General features: G+C 35.3%; 1 protein-coding gene across 6 annotated transcripts in view; it reads left to right on the top strand.

Moving 5' to 3' along the window:
• The window catches only part of STAG2 (stromal antigen 2), a 141,215-nt gene extending 124,537 nt beyond the window's left edge, over nucleotides 1-16,678 (top strand). For 5 of the 6 annotated variants that reach the window (XM_004762025.2, XM_004762026.3, XM_004762024.3 and 2 more), the window contains 6 exons: nucleotides 1,941-2,164; nucleotides 5,445-5,634; nucleotides 5,725-5,835; nucleotides 8,824-8,950; nucleotides 9,863-9,940; nucleotides 14,748-16,678. In XM_004762025.2, the coding sequence (XP_004762082.1) occupies nucleotides 1,941-2,164; nucleotides 5,445-5,634; nucleotides 5,725-5,835; nucleotides 8,824-8,950; nucleotides 9,863-9,940; nucleotides 14,748-14,771 (754 nt within the window). In that variant the 3' untranslated portion in view covers nucleotides 14,772-16,678. The remainder of the gene's footprint in view (nucleotides 1-1,940; nucleotides 2,165-5,444; nucleotides 5,635-5,724; nucleotides 5,836-8,823; nucleotides 8,951-9,862; nucleotides 9,941-14,747) is intronic. The other variant, XM_013061226.2, reaches the window with a different exon arrangement.
• Nucleotides 16,679-17,543: the final 865 nt, after the last annotated feature.

Genomic DNA, 17,543 nt, shown 5'->3' with positions numbered 1-17,543 from the left:
GAATACTTAAGCTTTCTTTTAGCAAATTTCAATTATGCAGTGTTATAATAATACAGCATCATCAGTTATAATCATGTTATATCCTCCGATCTTATTCATCTTTAAAAATTTTTCCCTAAGTTTACTGAAATATGGTTGACCTATATAACATTGTATAATTTTAAGGTGAACAACATGTTGATTTGATAGACTTACATGTTGGAAAATGATTAATACAATGACATTAGCTGATGCCACTCTTCCAAAAATGGTTAGAATTTTAAAACATCATGTTGAGTACAAAAAGCAAAGTATAAAACTGTTCTATAATGTTTATAGACAAATATATGTCAAAAGTATATTATGATTTCACTCATGTGAAATTTAAGAAACAAAACAAACATGGGAAGAAACAAGAGGCAAACCAAGAAATAGACTCTTTACTATAGAGAGCAAACTAATGGTTACTTGAGGGGAGGTGGGTGAGGGGATGAGTTAAATAGGTCTTAGGGAGGGCACTTGTGATGAGCCCTGGCTGTTCTGTGGAAGTGTTGAAAACCTAAATTCTAAACCTGAAACTAATGTTACACTGTATGTTAACTGGAATTTAAATCAAAAATTGAGAAAAAATATGTTAAAAATATGAAAGTTTGTGTGGGGTTATAAGTTCAAGTTAGTGGTAGTCTTTGTGGCAGGGAAGAGGACAAATAGCTTCAGCGGGAGGTAGCATCAGGGAGGGCTCCTTATCTGGAATGTTCAGTTAAGCTCTGTGGTAGATACATACTTAAAAATCTTTCTACCAGTGAGTGTATTTTGGCTCAAGCTCCATATCTTGTCACAGATTGGTTACAGTTTTTAGACTGACAGCCAGTTTAAAGTCCACACTTTGAGGAGGAGTACTGTACTACTGTGTGTAGCTGAAATAAAATAAAGAAATACTGAGCTAACACCAAGTAAAATCTTTGTAACGAATTCATCTTATCCTTTCTCTTTAATGGTGTTCAAAACTGGTGCTTTTGAATTGATTAGAATTAGTCATAATTATGACAACAGATTACTTGGGTTGCACTTTTTGTAGTTGGTTGACAAAAATTGTGTTCGTGTATTTGAAGCATAATTTAGACAATAAAGCACTGAACTCTTAGTGTCAGAAGCCTGGGATTTGAATCATGGTTATATTGCTTTCTCATTCTTATCTTTTGCTTCCTCATCTGTCAAACAAGGAAAATGTCTCTCTCACAGGATTATAAGAATAAAGTTAAAGATCCCAAGAGAAAAATAACTAACACATAAGTAATCACACAAATGTTAGTTGAATTTTGATTGCTACATTACATGTAACCCATAGAATCCTTGTGATACTTGCATCCAAGGGCAAATACGTGACTTCCATCAGGCTGAAACTTTTTTGCAGATAGAGGCCATATCTTAACTCATTTTTGTACCAATCCCCAGTGCCAGAGACATAGTGACATAGTGGATGCTTGACAAATACTAAGCTTAAATGCTCTGGATTATTTCATTTAATGAAGACTCTTGACAGCTACAGAAGTGCTCGTCAGGGTACTAATGAAGCTGAGTTTGAATTGTGAAGTAATGTGCCCATACTTACACAGCTAGGGGTTGGTGGAATTGGTACTAGAACCCAAATTGCATGATTTTAAATTAGTCTTCTTTCCAGAAATGTGACTTGGGTTTGTTCTTCTATCAGAAGACCTGTAAAATTAAGATAGAACAGAGACATATTAGGAAAGAAAATGTTAACACCTTCATTTGTTACTATATGCTTTGAGGAAATGTTTGTTTTGTTTCATTCTAATTTACTTTTTGTTTAATTCTAATAAAATCATTGTATGTTCTATATGGCATGTGAACATTAAGATCATTAGGAGGAATAAATAAAAAGGAGGAAAGAGAGTTGTGGCAGTTTTATGTATTAAAGGTTTCTACTTCTTTTTAAGGTATGTTTACTTGGAAAAGTTCATGACCTTTCAGATGTCACTCCGAAGAGAAGATGTGTGGCTTCCTCTGATGTCTTACCGAAATTCTTTGCTAGCTGGTGGTGATGATGATACCATGTCAGTCATTAGTGGAATCAGCAGTCGGGGGTCAACTGTGCGAAGTAAAAAGTCAAAACCATCTACAGGAAAACGGAAAGTAGTTGAAGGCATGCAACTTGCACTCAGTAAGAACATGGTTCATTTCTCTTTATACTTACCCCTTACATTTACCAACTGAATTGTCAGTAAGTTCACATTTGAGATATGTGTTGTTAAATAATACCTTGCACAGTGTGTCCAGTTATGTGTAAGTTTGTGTTTTAAGCATTTTATATACATAAACTCAGTTCTCATAACTCTTCAGGTATGTCCTTATTTTTCAGATAAGAAAACCAGCACAAAGAGGTTAAGTAACTTACATAGATCACACAGCTATTCAGTGGCTAGGCAGTCTCACTCTGGAACTTCTGCTTTTTAATTAGTATGCCATACTATATATGCATAGGGATATGAACTCAGCATTATAGAGCTAGTTGTCACTTAAGAGATCAGATTATCTAGTTTAAGTGTGGAACAACAGATTCAGGGAGGTTCTGACTTCTGAATTTCTGGGAAAAGGTCATTTATCATGAAGAACTTGATAAAGATTTCTTTCTGTAATCCTAGAAGTAGGAATGCAATATGACATTTCAGTCTCTTGAACTCCTAGCACTGTAGGGTTGGTTTGTAATGGGCCTGGGGACTTTTTCACTCTCCTTTGAAACTTATTTTTTTTAAACATTTTATTTATTTGACAGCGAGCGAGCGAGAGAGAGAGAGAGCAGGTACATGAGCAGGGGAAGTGGGAGAGGGAAAGCAAGCTTCCTGCCAAGCAGGGAGTCCGATGCGGGGCTCAATCCCAGGACCCTGGGATCATGACCCGAGCCAAAGGTGGACACTTAAAGACTGAGCCATCCAGGCGCCCCTCCTTTGGAACTTCTAAACAAATTAACATAATTGCCAAAATTTCAGTTAATGCTGAATAACAGACTACCCCAAAACTTAGGACATATCAGGGACATCATGTCTGATACCTCAGCTAGGAAGACTCAAAGGCTGGTGACAAATCCTATGGAGGCACCTTTACTTATCTGGTACTAGCTATTAGCTTGGGCTTTAGTAGGATTGTCTGCTGCCAGAACACCTACATGTGACCTCTCCATATGGCTTTTCGCTTTCTCACAGCATGTTACTGGGCTCCCAATAGCAAGTGTCTGAAGAGAGAAGTAGAAGCTGCCAGGTTTTTAAGGCCAGAAACTGGTTCAGCATAATTTCCACCATATTCTCTTGATCAAGCAGTCAGGGCCTAGCTTCAAAGGGATGGGACATAATTGTCCACCTCTTAATGTGAGGTGTGTCAAAGATTTGGGGGCCATATTTTCTAATTGCTACATATCAAGTATATAGTGTTCAATACTTGATTGTCCCATAGAGTAATGGTTATATCTCTTGTCCAATAATATAAATGCATAAACTGGGGCACCTGGGTGGCTCATTCGGTTAAGCATCTGCCTTCAGCTCAGGTCAGGATCCCAGGTCCTGTGATCACGTCCCGCATCAGGCTCCCTTCTCAGCAGGAGCATCTTCCTCTCTCTCTCCCACTCCCCCACTTGTGCTCTTTCTCTTGCTGTCTCTCTGTTTCAAATAAATTAATAAAATCTTCAAAAAAAAAACCCTGCATAAACTTAAAACTAATACAACCTTAGACTTAAGTCCAAAAGTTATCTGATTAAAAGATGATGTTTCCTGCACATCACTGTATTTCTCTTCTGAACAAATAGTTAATTGTTGAAGATTTATGCTGGCCATCAATTTTCTCCTTTTCCTTAGACTACATGGAGAACAAATGAATTGGTATTTATATAATATCTTGAAGATAGATTATCAAACCTGGTAGTTCAGCTTTTACAGAAAGAGCCCATATTCTTTGTTTAGGTTTTTGGAGAAAACCATAGAAATTGGGGCATTAGTAAGTTAGAAGAAGGAAGAATGATGCTGACAGACTGATCATTTCAGGGCATTTTTTTTTCTTTTAGTTCAGGGCAATGTTGAAGGCAAAATTGGAGCCTAAACACAGTAGAACTTAAGGGCTGATATAATTATATTACAGATTGTGAAATTTATGTCTTATCTATCTGGCACCTAATGAGGTACTAGTACATTTTCCTGTCCACTCTTTTCTTTAAAAACACATCTGTGTGCACATGTATAATCTTCTAATAAAATAGTTTTCCTGCAAACTCATATTCAGTCAGTCATCAAGTGCTATCACCTTCACCTCCCAAATCAGTGTTTTAAAAAAAATTACTGAGGGCGCCCGGGTAGCTCAGTTGGTTAAGCCACTGCCATCAACTCAGGTCATGATCCCAGAGTCTCAGGATCGAGTCCCACATCAGGCTCCCAGCTCCACAGGGAGTCTGCTTCTCCCTCTGACCTTCTCCCCTGTCATGCTCTCTCTTACTGTCTGTCTGTCTGTCTGTGTCTCTCTCTCTCTCTCTCAAATAAATCTTTTTTTAAAAATCACTATGAATTCAGTAATACTTGCATGTGAATTTGTCTTCTGTTAATCATGGCAGCATCTACAGATTTGAAAACAAATAGCTTTTGCAGGTATGAAATCTGGTGTTTTTGGTCCAGTGCTTAATGTGTATATGGATTTGTGCTCCCTTTGGAGTTGGCGAGCATCCTGTAAACTAGGAATTATTCTTCCATTATATTCATTCCTGTTCCCACCTCTAACTCACCTGGGCTATACAATTAGCCTCCTAACTGGCCTGTTTGCTCACTAGTCTTCATGTTCTTAAGTCCACCTTCCACACTGCCACCTTTGACATGTAACTTCCACATTGTTTCCTTCCATAAAACCTTCGGCAGTAGTTCCCATCACCTTAGCACAGCTTATAAGACTTTGTGTAAATTGATTCCTGTCCTTTTTTTTCAGCCTTACCCTTCGCTGCTTAACCTAGGAGTACCACACTCTTTGTTTGAACCATATGAAGTTGCCATTTTTGTAGGTCAAAAACTGCTGAATACCAGCAAATTAATATGGTTCAGTCATTGCAGTTTCATGCCTCGGCGTTTTTGCTTTTTTTCTTCTCCCTGCCTGAAAAATGTCACTGTTTATACAGTATCTACACTAATTAGAAGTCACTTTTGGGGAGTTGTTTCTGCTCCTTTCCATTGCTCCCATTCTCCCTGTGCTGCCCTCTCTTGTAGCACTACCACACTGTGTTGTCATTGCCTGTGTTTTCCTTGTCTCCAAGGACAGGGATCACACCTTACATACCTTGGTATACATCCCCCTGTTTCAAGCACTAGCATATGGAAGGTAACCAGATGTTTGTTGATCAGAGTAGGTTGTATTAGACATCTGGTTAGTCAGAGTTAGTGACTGAACTTTATTGCGATTAATTTTCTCTTTTTTAGCTGAAGAAAGCAGTAGTAGTGACAGTATGTGGTTAAGCAGAGAACAAACACTGCACACCCCAGTTATGATGCAGACACCACAACTCACCTCAACGATTATGAGAGAGCCCAAAAGATTACGACCTGAGGATAGCTTCATGAGTGTCTATCCCATGCAGACTGAACATCATCAAACTCCTCTGGATTATAAGTAAGTACATTTGATCATTTTCTGTATTGCAACTTTATTAATTACATAGAAAAAAGTTAAGTTAAAAGAAGAATAAAATTCTCCTTGAAGCACGCAGGTAACATGGATGTTAGCTCAAAGACAACACGAGGAAGCAAGGCAACAGCAGGAGAGAGCAGCAGTGAGCTATGTTAAACTACGAACTAATCTTCAGCATGCCATGTAAGTGAGAGTGCCTTATTGTCTGAGTCTAGGAAGTTCACTAATTCATTTTAACATATTTTGATGTGTGCCTTGCCTAAAAATTTCAGCAGACTCTCTAGAGTTAGCTGAAATAATCAAGGAACTAAAATTTGGTCTTTCCAACAGAAGAAAACTTTGAAAGTTAAATATTCACTAGTTAGTTAAAGGACCAATCTTAGGTTGATCTGTTGGAAAAAGTTTAAATTTGAATCCTTGTTTATTTTGGTACACAGAATTATAGCTAAAAATCCCCTTTTGTTACATCTTAATTGATTCCCCAGCTTAGTTTAGGTCCTCATCCCTCATCTGAACCATTGTATTAGCTTTCTAACTTGTTTTCTTCCCTCAAATCTCCCATTTATCCTCTCACCAAACCCCTCCCCTCACTCCCCACCACTACTCCATCATTCACACTGCCATCAAAAATGACTATTGTAGAATAAGAATCTGGTCATGTAACTCTTTGACTTAAACCTTCCCATGGTCCCCATTGCCTACAGGATAAAGTCCAAACTATTTAGCTCATGGCATGCAAGATCGCTCAAAATATGACCCCTGCCTACATTTAGTATCCTATCCCCCATTTCTTGGTAAAATCGTTGTAAAAGAATAAGCTCAGGTGTCACCTTAAGTGAAGCTGTGGTCATCTGTGCTCCCATTAACACTATGTATGTTCATATTTCTTGTAGCACTTACCACATTGTATTATTAATATTTGTTTATGAATTTATCCCTTTTCTAGACTGTGAGCTCCTTAAGGGCAGGGACCACCTTGTTGCCTGTTGGTGCTTGGCACATAAAAAGTGCTAAGTTAAATGTTCATTGAATGAATAAATGTCCAATGCAAAAAATTGTAGTTTGACTTTCAAATACTTTGTTTTTTACTGGAATCTGTATGAGACTTTTATGAATATTAGCTTCGGTCTAGGAGAGATGGCAGAAAAGCAGTCTTTTGGTGATTAGTACAAAAAAGGAAACATATGATTCTGATTATTTAAGTTTTGAGTTCAGAAGCTTTATATTTGTAACATAATGTAGCACATGTTTTAATACTGGGAGATAGTAATTGTTACCTATTTAAAATTTATGTTTTATTTTGTTGGTTTTTAAATAATGAGAATTTCACCTTTTTTTTTAAGAAATGATTATTTGCCATATGTATGGTAACCTATTAAAATTTGCTTTAGTTATTTCTATACTGTTCTTATGAACCTCTACAGATAAAGTACACTCTATTAAATCTATAGATTTGGATCCTAACTTGTCTGATATGGTCATCATCTATATTATGACTTGGTTCTGTTCCCTCTTCTCTGTTTCTGTGACCACATTTCCCTGTAATATATCCTTATTTCATTCCAAATTCAACAAGCTAATTTTTAGCTTCCAGCCCGTCACCAATTCAGCCATTCTGGAATTCTACTATACAGTCATTTGGTCCTTACCTCTCCCGTGAAAATTTTCTGCTAGTCCCTAAGATCTTCCATAGCATCTCATTATTCAGTACCATTTATCATTATTCTTTTGTTTGTAGTTTAATTCCCATTAGAGATAAACTTCCCGAGGTGACTGAAAGAGACTCTCCTATTTAAATAATTATTACATAAGATTCTTTTGGTTGTTGTGCCACAAGTGATTTTTGCCTGACACTTTAAAAAAATTTTGTTTTACAATGATTTTTCTGTAATGGTATCTGCTCTATAACTGAAAATACTTCCAAGTATCTCTTTGTATTTTTATAGTTTCTATCACATATCTTCCACTCCAGATGAGATGCAGAATGGACTTCAGGTTTTCTGTAACATGGTCCACAAAGTACACATACTTCCTTCATTGTTGCCTCTACCAAATAGAGTAAAATTGCCATTTACTCTCCAGAACTCTTAGAAAACAGGGACCATTGTTAACATGTTTGTTCAGATTGTGTGGGTTAAACATCATGTCTTGGTATCTTTATATTATTTTTTTAAGAACTCAACATTGTGTTGTTTAAATTGTAAGTAATTTATTTTGATAGTGGTGAGAAGAGTTAAATGAATGAGAAAGAAGGCAGTATTGGGCAAACTGGGCAACTGGTTACCTTCAGTTTCACTATTACATTGACTTCCTTCAGGCTGATCTGGGCTAATTTATGAACTTGAAATCTGAGTTTATGCCTTAAAATTATGTGATAACATACAGCATTTATGGTGTTAAGTTTTTATTTTTACTTCTCCACATATATCTTAGTTTTGAGTTTCATAGGACACAGAATCCAAGTTTCAGCCTAAGTGTTGCTCATTTCTACCTGAAGCAGAATTAATTTCTTCTTTCAGTAGTTTTTATAGCACTTGATACATACCTCTCTTGTAATATTTGTCACATTTTGTAACAATTATCTTTGTTTTCCCATAGTAGACTGTGAGCTCCTTGAGGGCAGGAACCATGTCTCACTTACCTTTTTTTCCCGTTCGTAGGACATAAAAGAAGCCTGGCATATAGTAGGCACTGTGTGAATGAGTTAAGTGAGTGAGTACCTGGTACAAATTAGGTACCGAGTGAATGAGTGAATGATGGGTAAAACTAATGTATATTAGTGAAAATATATGTATTCTGAAAATGTCATTTCTTTGGTCTCTGTTTTATATTTGTTTATTAATTTGTACCCTGCCTACTTTCAAAAAGGATTTGAGGTATCTTGTCTGTTCCCATGTGGGAAATTCTCATTGAACTTTTATGTGGGATATCAGAACTGTCAAGCTAAATGTATTGAAGTAATGTAGAATAAAAGCTCCTAGCATTTTTAGACAAGTGAACATTGGGGTTTTGACATCATTGATGACATGATCAATGCCTAATCATTTTCCCTTACCTTTAATTTCATCATTTTCCATTACACTTCAATATAGAGAGCTACATAGTTGCTGCCAGTATATTAATAGTCACAACATTGGTTCAGATCTTGACTTTGTTTTTATATTTCTCTAGTCGGCGTGGTACAAGCCTAATGGAAGATGATGAAGAGCCGATTGTTGAAGATGTCATGATGTCCTCAGAAGGGAGGATTGAAGATCTTAACGAAGGAATGGATTTTGACACCATGGATATAGACTTGGTAAGAAACTTTAATAATTTCGGTCAGATTTTCGTTTAAGATACTTTGGAAATTAAGTTGGAATTCAAGGAAATACCTGCTATGAAAAGTAAGTTTTGCAAAAAAAGATTAAATAAAATAGTTGCCAGGTATTTTGGTATATGAGAAGGGATTGAGGAGAGGGTAGGGTTGAAGAGGGTGTTAACTCTTAGTTTAAGATGGTAGATTTTCATATTAATTTAGGACTATATAAAATATATATTTGCTTTCTCTTAAATGAGGTATCATATCCACCTTATTTTCCATTTATTTGCCATTATCAAAACAATACATGAGTAACTTGATATTACCATATTATTGAGACAAATTTCCATATTAAATATATATATGAATAAGGTTTTATCAGATACATGAAATGCTTCTGCATATTTCCTCTTGCCACATATATCATTCAACTTAGTGAAGTAGGTTAGGAGGGTGAAGGATATTGAAACTTAATACAGTTAGCCTGTCCACGGAGACAAAACTAAGAAGCAGCAGTAAAGCTGAGACTTAATATAAGCTAGGTCTTCTGATTGTACTTCATAGTGTACCTTGCTGTATTCTCCTTAAAAGGAAGAAATAATTAAATATGGCTTCTCTTCAGAGTAGTGTAATTGGCACCTTTAAAGGAAAATGAGAATGGCATTTTTAAAGTAAAATAAAAATGAGTTTTCTAGTTTTCATCTTTCAGAATAATTTCCTGTGAATGATTTGCTTTTTGTATTTTTATGCATTGTATAGTTTTAATATACAGTATTTAAAATATTGTAAAGTATACTTGCACAGTTACATATGCCACATGAAGACTTAATAATTTTAATATTTTCAGCTGCTGTCTGGTTTATAGATAATAGCGATTGTCAACTTCCCCCCCCTTTTTTTTTTCCTTAGCCACCATCAAAGAACAGACGAGAAAGAACAGAACTGAAACCTGATTTCTTTGATCCAGCTTCAATTATGGATGAATCAGTACGTTCAATTTAAATGTACCCCAGGATTGCAAAATCAAAAGTACAGGCAATCCCTAAATTTGAGATTGAAGAGCTGGGGCAGCACTTTGAGAGTGGTTAAAAACAACTGGACAGGAGAAAAGGAGTCAGGCAGCAGGAGGGCTTTCAGGAGGATGGGAGGGGTGATTCAGTGGAGATGACAGATTGAAAGTGCCTTTGAATCCCTGGCCAACTGGAACTTGAGTGTTATGTTAAGGAATTTGGACTTTTCCTGTAAGCTTGAGTTTGAATGAGGGAGTGGCATGATCAGAATTGTGTTTCAGAAAGATTTCCTTGGCATTTATGGATGGATAGGATGAATGAGAAATCATAATACGAAGACATGATAAAAAATAGAACTTGAATAAAGGTTTGGTAATAAAGAGAAGGTAATTGAGATTACTGGTTATTATTAGGTATTGTCAGTTCTGTTTCTTAAGTACCTCTCCTGTCTGTCCCCTCTGCTGTATTGTCCCTGACAATGCCTTGGTATAAATTGTCTTCAGTTTTTAATTGGCCTGTTGCAGTAACCAGGCAGTGATGATTTTATTCATTTTGAGTACTGCCTAGCATAATAGGCATTTAGATTTATTTGTTAGACTGATCTTGCTGCTACAGCACTCCTTTAAAGCTCTTTTGGGGTCATCTTTCTAAAATGAAGAAGTGGTTCTGTCCCTCATAGTTTTAGATCTTCCACTGATTTTTTTCGCCATTACCATTAAGAAAAAATTGTGGGTTCTCAGTGTGGTGAACAAAGACTTTTGTGTTCTTGGTCCTTTGCCAGTTAATCTTGGCTTTTTCCTTATATGCATTTTGCTCTCCAACCATATCAAGTCTTAAAGTTCCTCTTAGACATACTAAACTCTTTCACGACACTATCACTTTGAATAAGCTTTTCTCTCTGCCAGAATTGCCCCTTTCCTTTTCATCCTAGTGAATTCATCCTTTAATAGTTCTGATACTCTCTGTAAAGTTTTTGCTGACCCCTCCAGATAGATGCTTTATTCTTGGCTCTCATAGCACATCGTGTACATTTTTATTTTGATAATTACCAGAGCTGTGCAGTGAAACAGATACTACATTTTGCTCAGTAAGCGGAGTACCAGGCAGTGATGATTTTTTTCATTTTGAGTTTTGCCTAGCATAATAGGTGTTTAGTTTTATTTGTCAAATGAATAAACCAGTTAAGTCCCCTTCCATCTCACTTTCTAGTGTCTACCTATTTCTGCTCCTTCCTCCTAACACCTGCTACCTTGAGTGACCGTCGGCTGAGGCTTGCCTCCCATGCCCCAATTTCTACTATTCTCTCCTTGCCCTTCCTCACCTCATAATCTGCTTTCAGATAGTTCTTCGAAAATTTTTGACAGACTAACTCACACCAACATATTCTGTTAATTATTTATTCTATAAATAATGTTTGAGTCAGAAGACACTATTTTGTAGGATAGCAGGTGTAGGAATCTTTGGATAAGCCACCCTGAGATCCTGTAAGTAAGTGTTTCTCAGTCTCTGGATGTGCCCATGAATCATCTGGAGATCTTATTAAAGATTCTGCTTCAGTAAGTCTGGAGCGTGGTCTGAGATTCTGCATCTTAACAAGTGCTGTCAATTCTTATCTGCAGTCCATACTCTCAGTAGCATAAGTGATCTAGGCCTACTCATATAAGTCTATAGTTTACATGCATATTGAAGTATATGGTTCCCTGATAATCTAGGAGTATGTATCTTCTGGTTCGTTAAAAAAAAAAAAAAGTGAAGGTCATGACTGATGGGGAGTAAAAGAATCTTTTCAAGCAGCTATGATGGAATATATTAATTCGACAATTTATTGAGCTGGAATTTAGTGCTAAAACCAGTTTGGTGCTCTCCCTGCCCTCCAGGAGTTTGTATTCTAGTTCACCTTGACTGTCTCTTTGAAATCAAAGGATGGCAGCTAGTATGTGAGAGATTAATGTGCCTGATGCTGTGCTAGGCATGATTTAGTTGATCCTCTCAGCAACCTTGTGAGAAAGGTGGTAGTATCTCACTTTTATACTCAAGCACACTTGGGACTGAAGAAGTGGTTCGTTGACTTGTTCAGTTTTATGACTCTAGTGTCAGAATAGTAATTTGATCCGAGTTCCTTTTTTACTTAAAAATTTCATGCTGTCTCTGCTGTTGTACTTTCCAGAACTAAAATCAGACCTCATTTATAAGAAACACCAAAAAAAGTAATTTAGAAATCAAAATGATTAACTGTAGTCAGAATTGATAAGGACAGTTAGAGATCTCTTTATTTTTTCATGTGGTCACCTAAAGTCAGGAAAGCTTGAGGCATTTGTTTCCTTAGTCACTTACTAGATGTGCAAAAAGGTGTTCTTCAGATTTCTAAAATAATGAAACAGCAATGTAAATTGTGTGTGTATTTTTGATAGCATTTAAGGAAAACTACAATCTGAGTGAGGCCAAAGATAGGAACCTAATAATTACTTGTTATAGATTTTTTATGGTATGTTATAACTAAAATGATAGTAGTGTAGCTGCTTCTATTAAAATTAGGAAAATAAACACACGCATCTATTCCTGTAGTTTTATAGTATTACCACATGATGGCAGCAGTCACATAACTGAGTGCCCAATAATCTTTGAAGGTTCGGGTATCTTTAGATCTCTTTGACCATATGTATGTACTTATTTTATATTTATTGGTTAATATATATTTAACTTAATACTAGTTTATTTTAAAATATTCATCAGACTTTACCTATTGTCTCAACAGTAACTTAAGAAATAGAATGATGGACATTTTTAAATCTAAAAATCGTTTAAGCAATAGTCTACATCTGTTTTTACTCAAGCCTGTGATATGTGAGTCATCAAAACAATAACAAAATTGGGACTTAAATCCTTTTATACCCAGTTCTAAGATTCTCTAGTTCTAAGTGAAATAACCCAAAACATCCTAGTATAGATGCTCTAAGTTATTACTAAATCTAAATATATCTTGTAACACGATATCCACATGATTCAGAAGTGGTAGTGTAAGAACTCCGAGCAGCTCAGGTTTGGGTTACATATGCACAAGATAGTAGATTGATGTTTTAGTGAGTTTTATTTGGAAACAATATTGGTTTATTTGTGGCAATCTTCACTTTCTGCTGCTAGTGGGTCAGAATTGCCACAACACACTAAAGCTTGCTATTTATACTTTTTAAATATTTATACTTGCTATTTATACTATTTATACATTTTAAAGCAGTCATCACTTTCTGCTTCTAGTGGGTCAGTATTGCCACAACACACAAAAGCTTGCTATTTATACTTTTTATACCTTATACTTTTTAACACCAGAAACAGGTGTAGTTTATTAGCACAGAAAGTGTCCTTGACGTCATTCTTCTATGTTGTGTTGCGATTCTCATATTAGAATTATCTGTCGTATAAACTTGGTGAAAGAAGGGGTTAGTGTAGTGGAGCTAATTTTAGGTTCTAGTAGAAGAATCTACTTATAACCTAGTCTGTACAAAAAACAGGAAAAAAACTGTTCATATGATTTCTGGTTAGGCACTCCGAGAAGTTTATCTTCATGCCACACTCTACACTAAGAGTTGCCAGCTAAGATTATATCCTTTCATTCATCACCAGACTTTCCCTTACCCAGAGTCACAGAGTATTATGGCTAGAAGGGACCTTTAAACATCATCTAGGCTTCTTTGGTGGAAATATTTTCTAAACATCTAATCTCTGACTCTAACCAAAAAGGGAGGCCCCTGCACTTGATTGGAGGGTAGGGGAGAACAAGGGGTGAGTAGTGGTGGTTTTGGTGAATGACAGGTAAGAAGTGGGGCACATTAATCCTCTCTGTTCTTATTACTGGGGATTCCAAACACTTGGCAACCTCCTTGTAATGAATTGTTAAGTAATCAGGTAGATACTTGTTTCCTGGTCTGAAAATACTCACTTCCTTCAGATCAGAACAATTTCTGACTTCTGTGACTTTGAGAGATCTCATTTACAGATAAGGGCGCTTTGCATTCCTAATATTGCTTAGCTCATTAACCTCTGGTTTTATAATCATTTTTTACTAGCTCATTATATTATTTTAAGATATTACTTAGTATAGTAAGTGCTAGAATTTTAGTTGAATAGCTTTTAGTTAGTGACAGATAATTTTTAGATTTTATCCTTCTTTTACCAAAAGGAGTGGTATAAAAAGTCATCAGTATATGTTACTTTGCCCAGATTTCACCTTATTTAAATTCTTAAAATTTACAGTTCTCTTTATTCACTCAGACTAGATTTTCTGAATTTTCTACATGCTTTTATTGTTCTTGGATATTTTTGGTCTACATGTTCAAATGCCTTTTAAAAAGCTATACCCACTCCACAGGGTAGATGACCAAGTTTGCAAGACATTGCTAAGCTCTTTCCATTGACCCTGTGCCAGAAGTATATGTCAAGAAGCACATACATTTGTTCATTCAACAAATGTTGAGTAGCTGGGTTTAGGGCATTATCTAGGCATCAGGAGTATGAATAAACATAAAAATGAGACATGGTCCCCGCTCTTAGTTGTATTTGTGAGGTAAGTAACATCTTGATTAGGCCTGATATTGTTACTTCATTGTATATTCATGGTAATTTTAATTTTAGAATTATGTATCTGAAGGGAGGGGCGTTTTTCAGAGTGGTTTTTTATTAACATTATTAAACTTGATGTTAACAAATATTAATGTAACATTTACAGATGCATTTTACAAAGAAATGAATGATAATTTTAACAAGGTTTTTTTTTTCTCTTTCATTAGGTTCTTGGGGTGTCAATGTTTTAATACCAGTACTCAATTAAATCTGTGGTGAAGTCATTTTCTAAGTGGAAGAGGAAGTTTTAAAATAAAGTGTGGTAGATACAGTGAAATTCTGTACAGATTTTTCTCTAAGGAGAATATGACATGCTTATGCTTACCAAGATCAAGTGCATTGAGGGGCAGTTTTGTTTGCCTGAAAAAAGTAAAGGACAAGTAAACAGTTTGATGATAAGCTACAGTTTTTCTTAGAAAGTAAATATTTTATTTATGCGCTGTTAGTTGGCTTTTGAATCAATTATTTCATGCTTTTTTTAAAGAAAATATAACAATCTAAAGAGGCATTTGGTACAGACATGAATCCTCTCACATTTATTTACTGGGTGTACTAAGTAATGATGACCTCTGCTGGATTTCTGTTTACATCCAAGAAACAAAGTTAAGGATGAATTTATTCCCCTGCCCTGAAATTATAGGATAGAATTGTTTTTAGCATTCTAAATTTAAATGCTTAAACGTCAATCAACAAAAGCTTTCTTTTAAATATTGTAATTGTGGAGAAAGGTAAACTTATAAGCAGAACTTTTACAATTTTTTCATCTAAAATGTATTTTAAGATATTTTTAAAATCCAAGAGCTTCTCTATACTTTTCAGAAATAATCCAGATGCAGTGAACTGCCAGAAGGTAACCAGTCTCAAACATGCTTATCCCATTATCAACCCTGAAAGTTTGCTTGTCCTTTAAGATAAAAATGTAATGTTGTGATATTCCTTCCAGTAGTGCCACTGTATTTTGTCTCCAAATAAAAGAAGCTTATTGTAGTATGTTTGCAGAAAAATTCTAAACAAAAATTATACAGCTTATTAGAGTGTGGGAATAGGGATCTAAATTTTAAATAAAATTATATATATATATAAATTGGTGCTGATTTTATAATTGCGCAGTTTGTTTAGTTTTTTCTTACTTTTAAATTCCAACTTAAAATTATGAGGTTTCAGAAATATATTGAAAGTTTAACAATGTTTAAAAATAGAAAAGCATGAGTGTTCATGCTTTAAAATGATTTTTAAATTTGTATTTTATATTGTTTTATCTATCTGTCTTTGCAAGCAGTCTTCAGGTTAAAGATACTTCTAACAGGTTACAGTACATTTCCTCTGTATGTAAATTAGATGGGATAATAGAATTCATAACCCATAATATTCTTTGAAAGCTAAGCTTTAAACTTCATTTTATGTCCTTTCACAAATAAATTAGTTTAAAACAGAAAGTGGCTACTTGCCATTTTGACATCAACTCATTTTGCGAAGCTTAGGCAGCTAGACATCGTTTAAAACAAAATATTAACTTATATTACATGGATATCTATCTTTTTGTCAGTCGTCTCTCAGTTCTTGAGGTATATTATTTTAATCATTCCATGCCTTAATATGCTTGCAATACGAGAATATCTTCAGATGGGTGAATACCAAAAGGCTTTCAGTTCTTAGAGTCAGAAATCAACAAGCATTGGGCTGTGGTAGCCAAAAACCATAGGTTAGCTAAAAGATCATGATACAATACAATTGTTTTATTAAGTCATGGTTAATAACAAATGAAACAAGACTTGTCTAACAGATTTTCCATCTACGAATATTGTTATGTGCAAAAAGTACTGCCTATGTTGTTTTTCACACCACTGCATTTACTAGAACTGCTGAGAGGACTGTATATATGATTTTAAACCTAAGTTGATTTTTTTTTCCTCACTCTTGAAAGGAGTACTTCTTTGTGAAAGCAGTTCTTACAGCTTTGTTTTCAACCAGCTAAAAATGTTTTATATATTACTCTAACCTGTTGTCCTCCACATTCTATTGTCCTAATTGTACTGTTTTCTGATTTGTATTTATGTCTTGAGACAGTAACTTTTTGAATAAAAATAAACCTACAGCATGTTGTATGTTTTATCTTTTATAGTTAAAGGAGGAGGGTGCTATGAATGGTTTAGAAAACATATTTCTTACCAAAGCTTTTAACGTGTTTGGGTGGGGATAATTTATAGAAAACATTGCCATTTTACATGTTTAATGAATCATGTATTTTTAAATGAGACTAAATCCCTAATTGGGCAATCTTTAAAATAGAAGCCTGCAACCATTATTGCTCCAGTTTGTATCTGGCGTGGGTTAAAAACTCTTTAAAATGTCTGCATTGTTCATCCAGGATACATTTGAGTGCCTACTATGTTCTAGACATGTGTTAGAGATCTAACAGTGAACAAGATAGATAAGGTTCCTCCCTCACAGATCTAGTGGACTAAAAAATAAAATCATTAAACTTGTAAGGAGTGTTAAGAAAATTAACAGTGTGTGCTGAGCTAGAGAATGAGAAAGGGTGTGTGTGTGTGTGTGTGTGTGTGTGTGTGTGTGTGTGTAAAACCTCCCTTAGACAAGGGGCTCATGCTTGGAGGTGAGTGAAAGGCAACTTTTGGAAAAAGAACTTTCTAATTGACTTAAAAACTATTCAACGTGTCAAGATTTACATTGTACTCTTAGAAAAGGCTTCATATCACTGTAAAACTAGCACATTGGTTAGTCTAGTTGTTACATCATATTATAATAAGACCAGTCTTCTGTCATTGGTGATTCAGAAGTAAGCATATTAAATGATAGTTAATAGCTGGGAGACCGTTTTAAGCAGTGGACATGCAGTAACTTATTAAACGTCATGACAGTAGGTGATACAAGTTGTTATTATCATCTCCCCATCTGCCACCCCCACCACCTTTTTCTAAATGAGGAGGCAGTGAGGAAAATGA

The sequence above is a fragment of the Mustela putorius genome, unplaced genomic scaffold, assembly GCF_011764305.1.
Source record: "Mustela putorius furo isolate JIRA1106 unplaced genomic scaffold, ASM1176430v1.1 tig00003901_pilon_pilon_pilon, whole genome shotgun sequence".
Classification (NCBI taxonomy): domain Eukaryota; kingdom Metazoa; phylum Chordata; class Mammalia; order Carnivora; family Mustelidae; genus Mustela; species Mustela putorius.
This window is presented reverse-complemented; position numbering and strand designations above follow the sequence as displayed.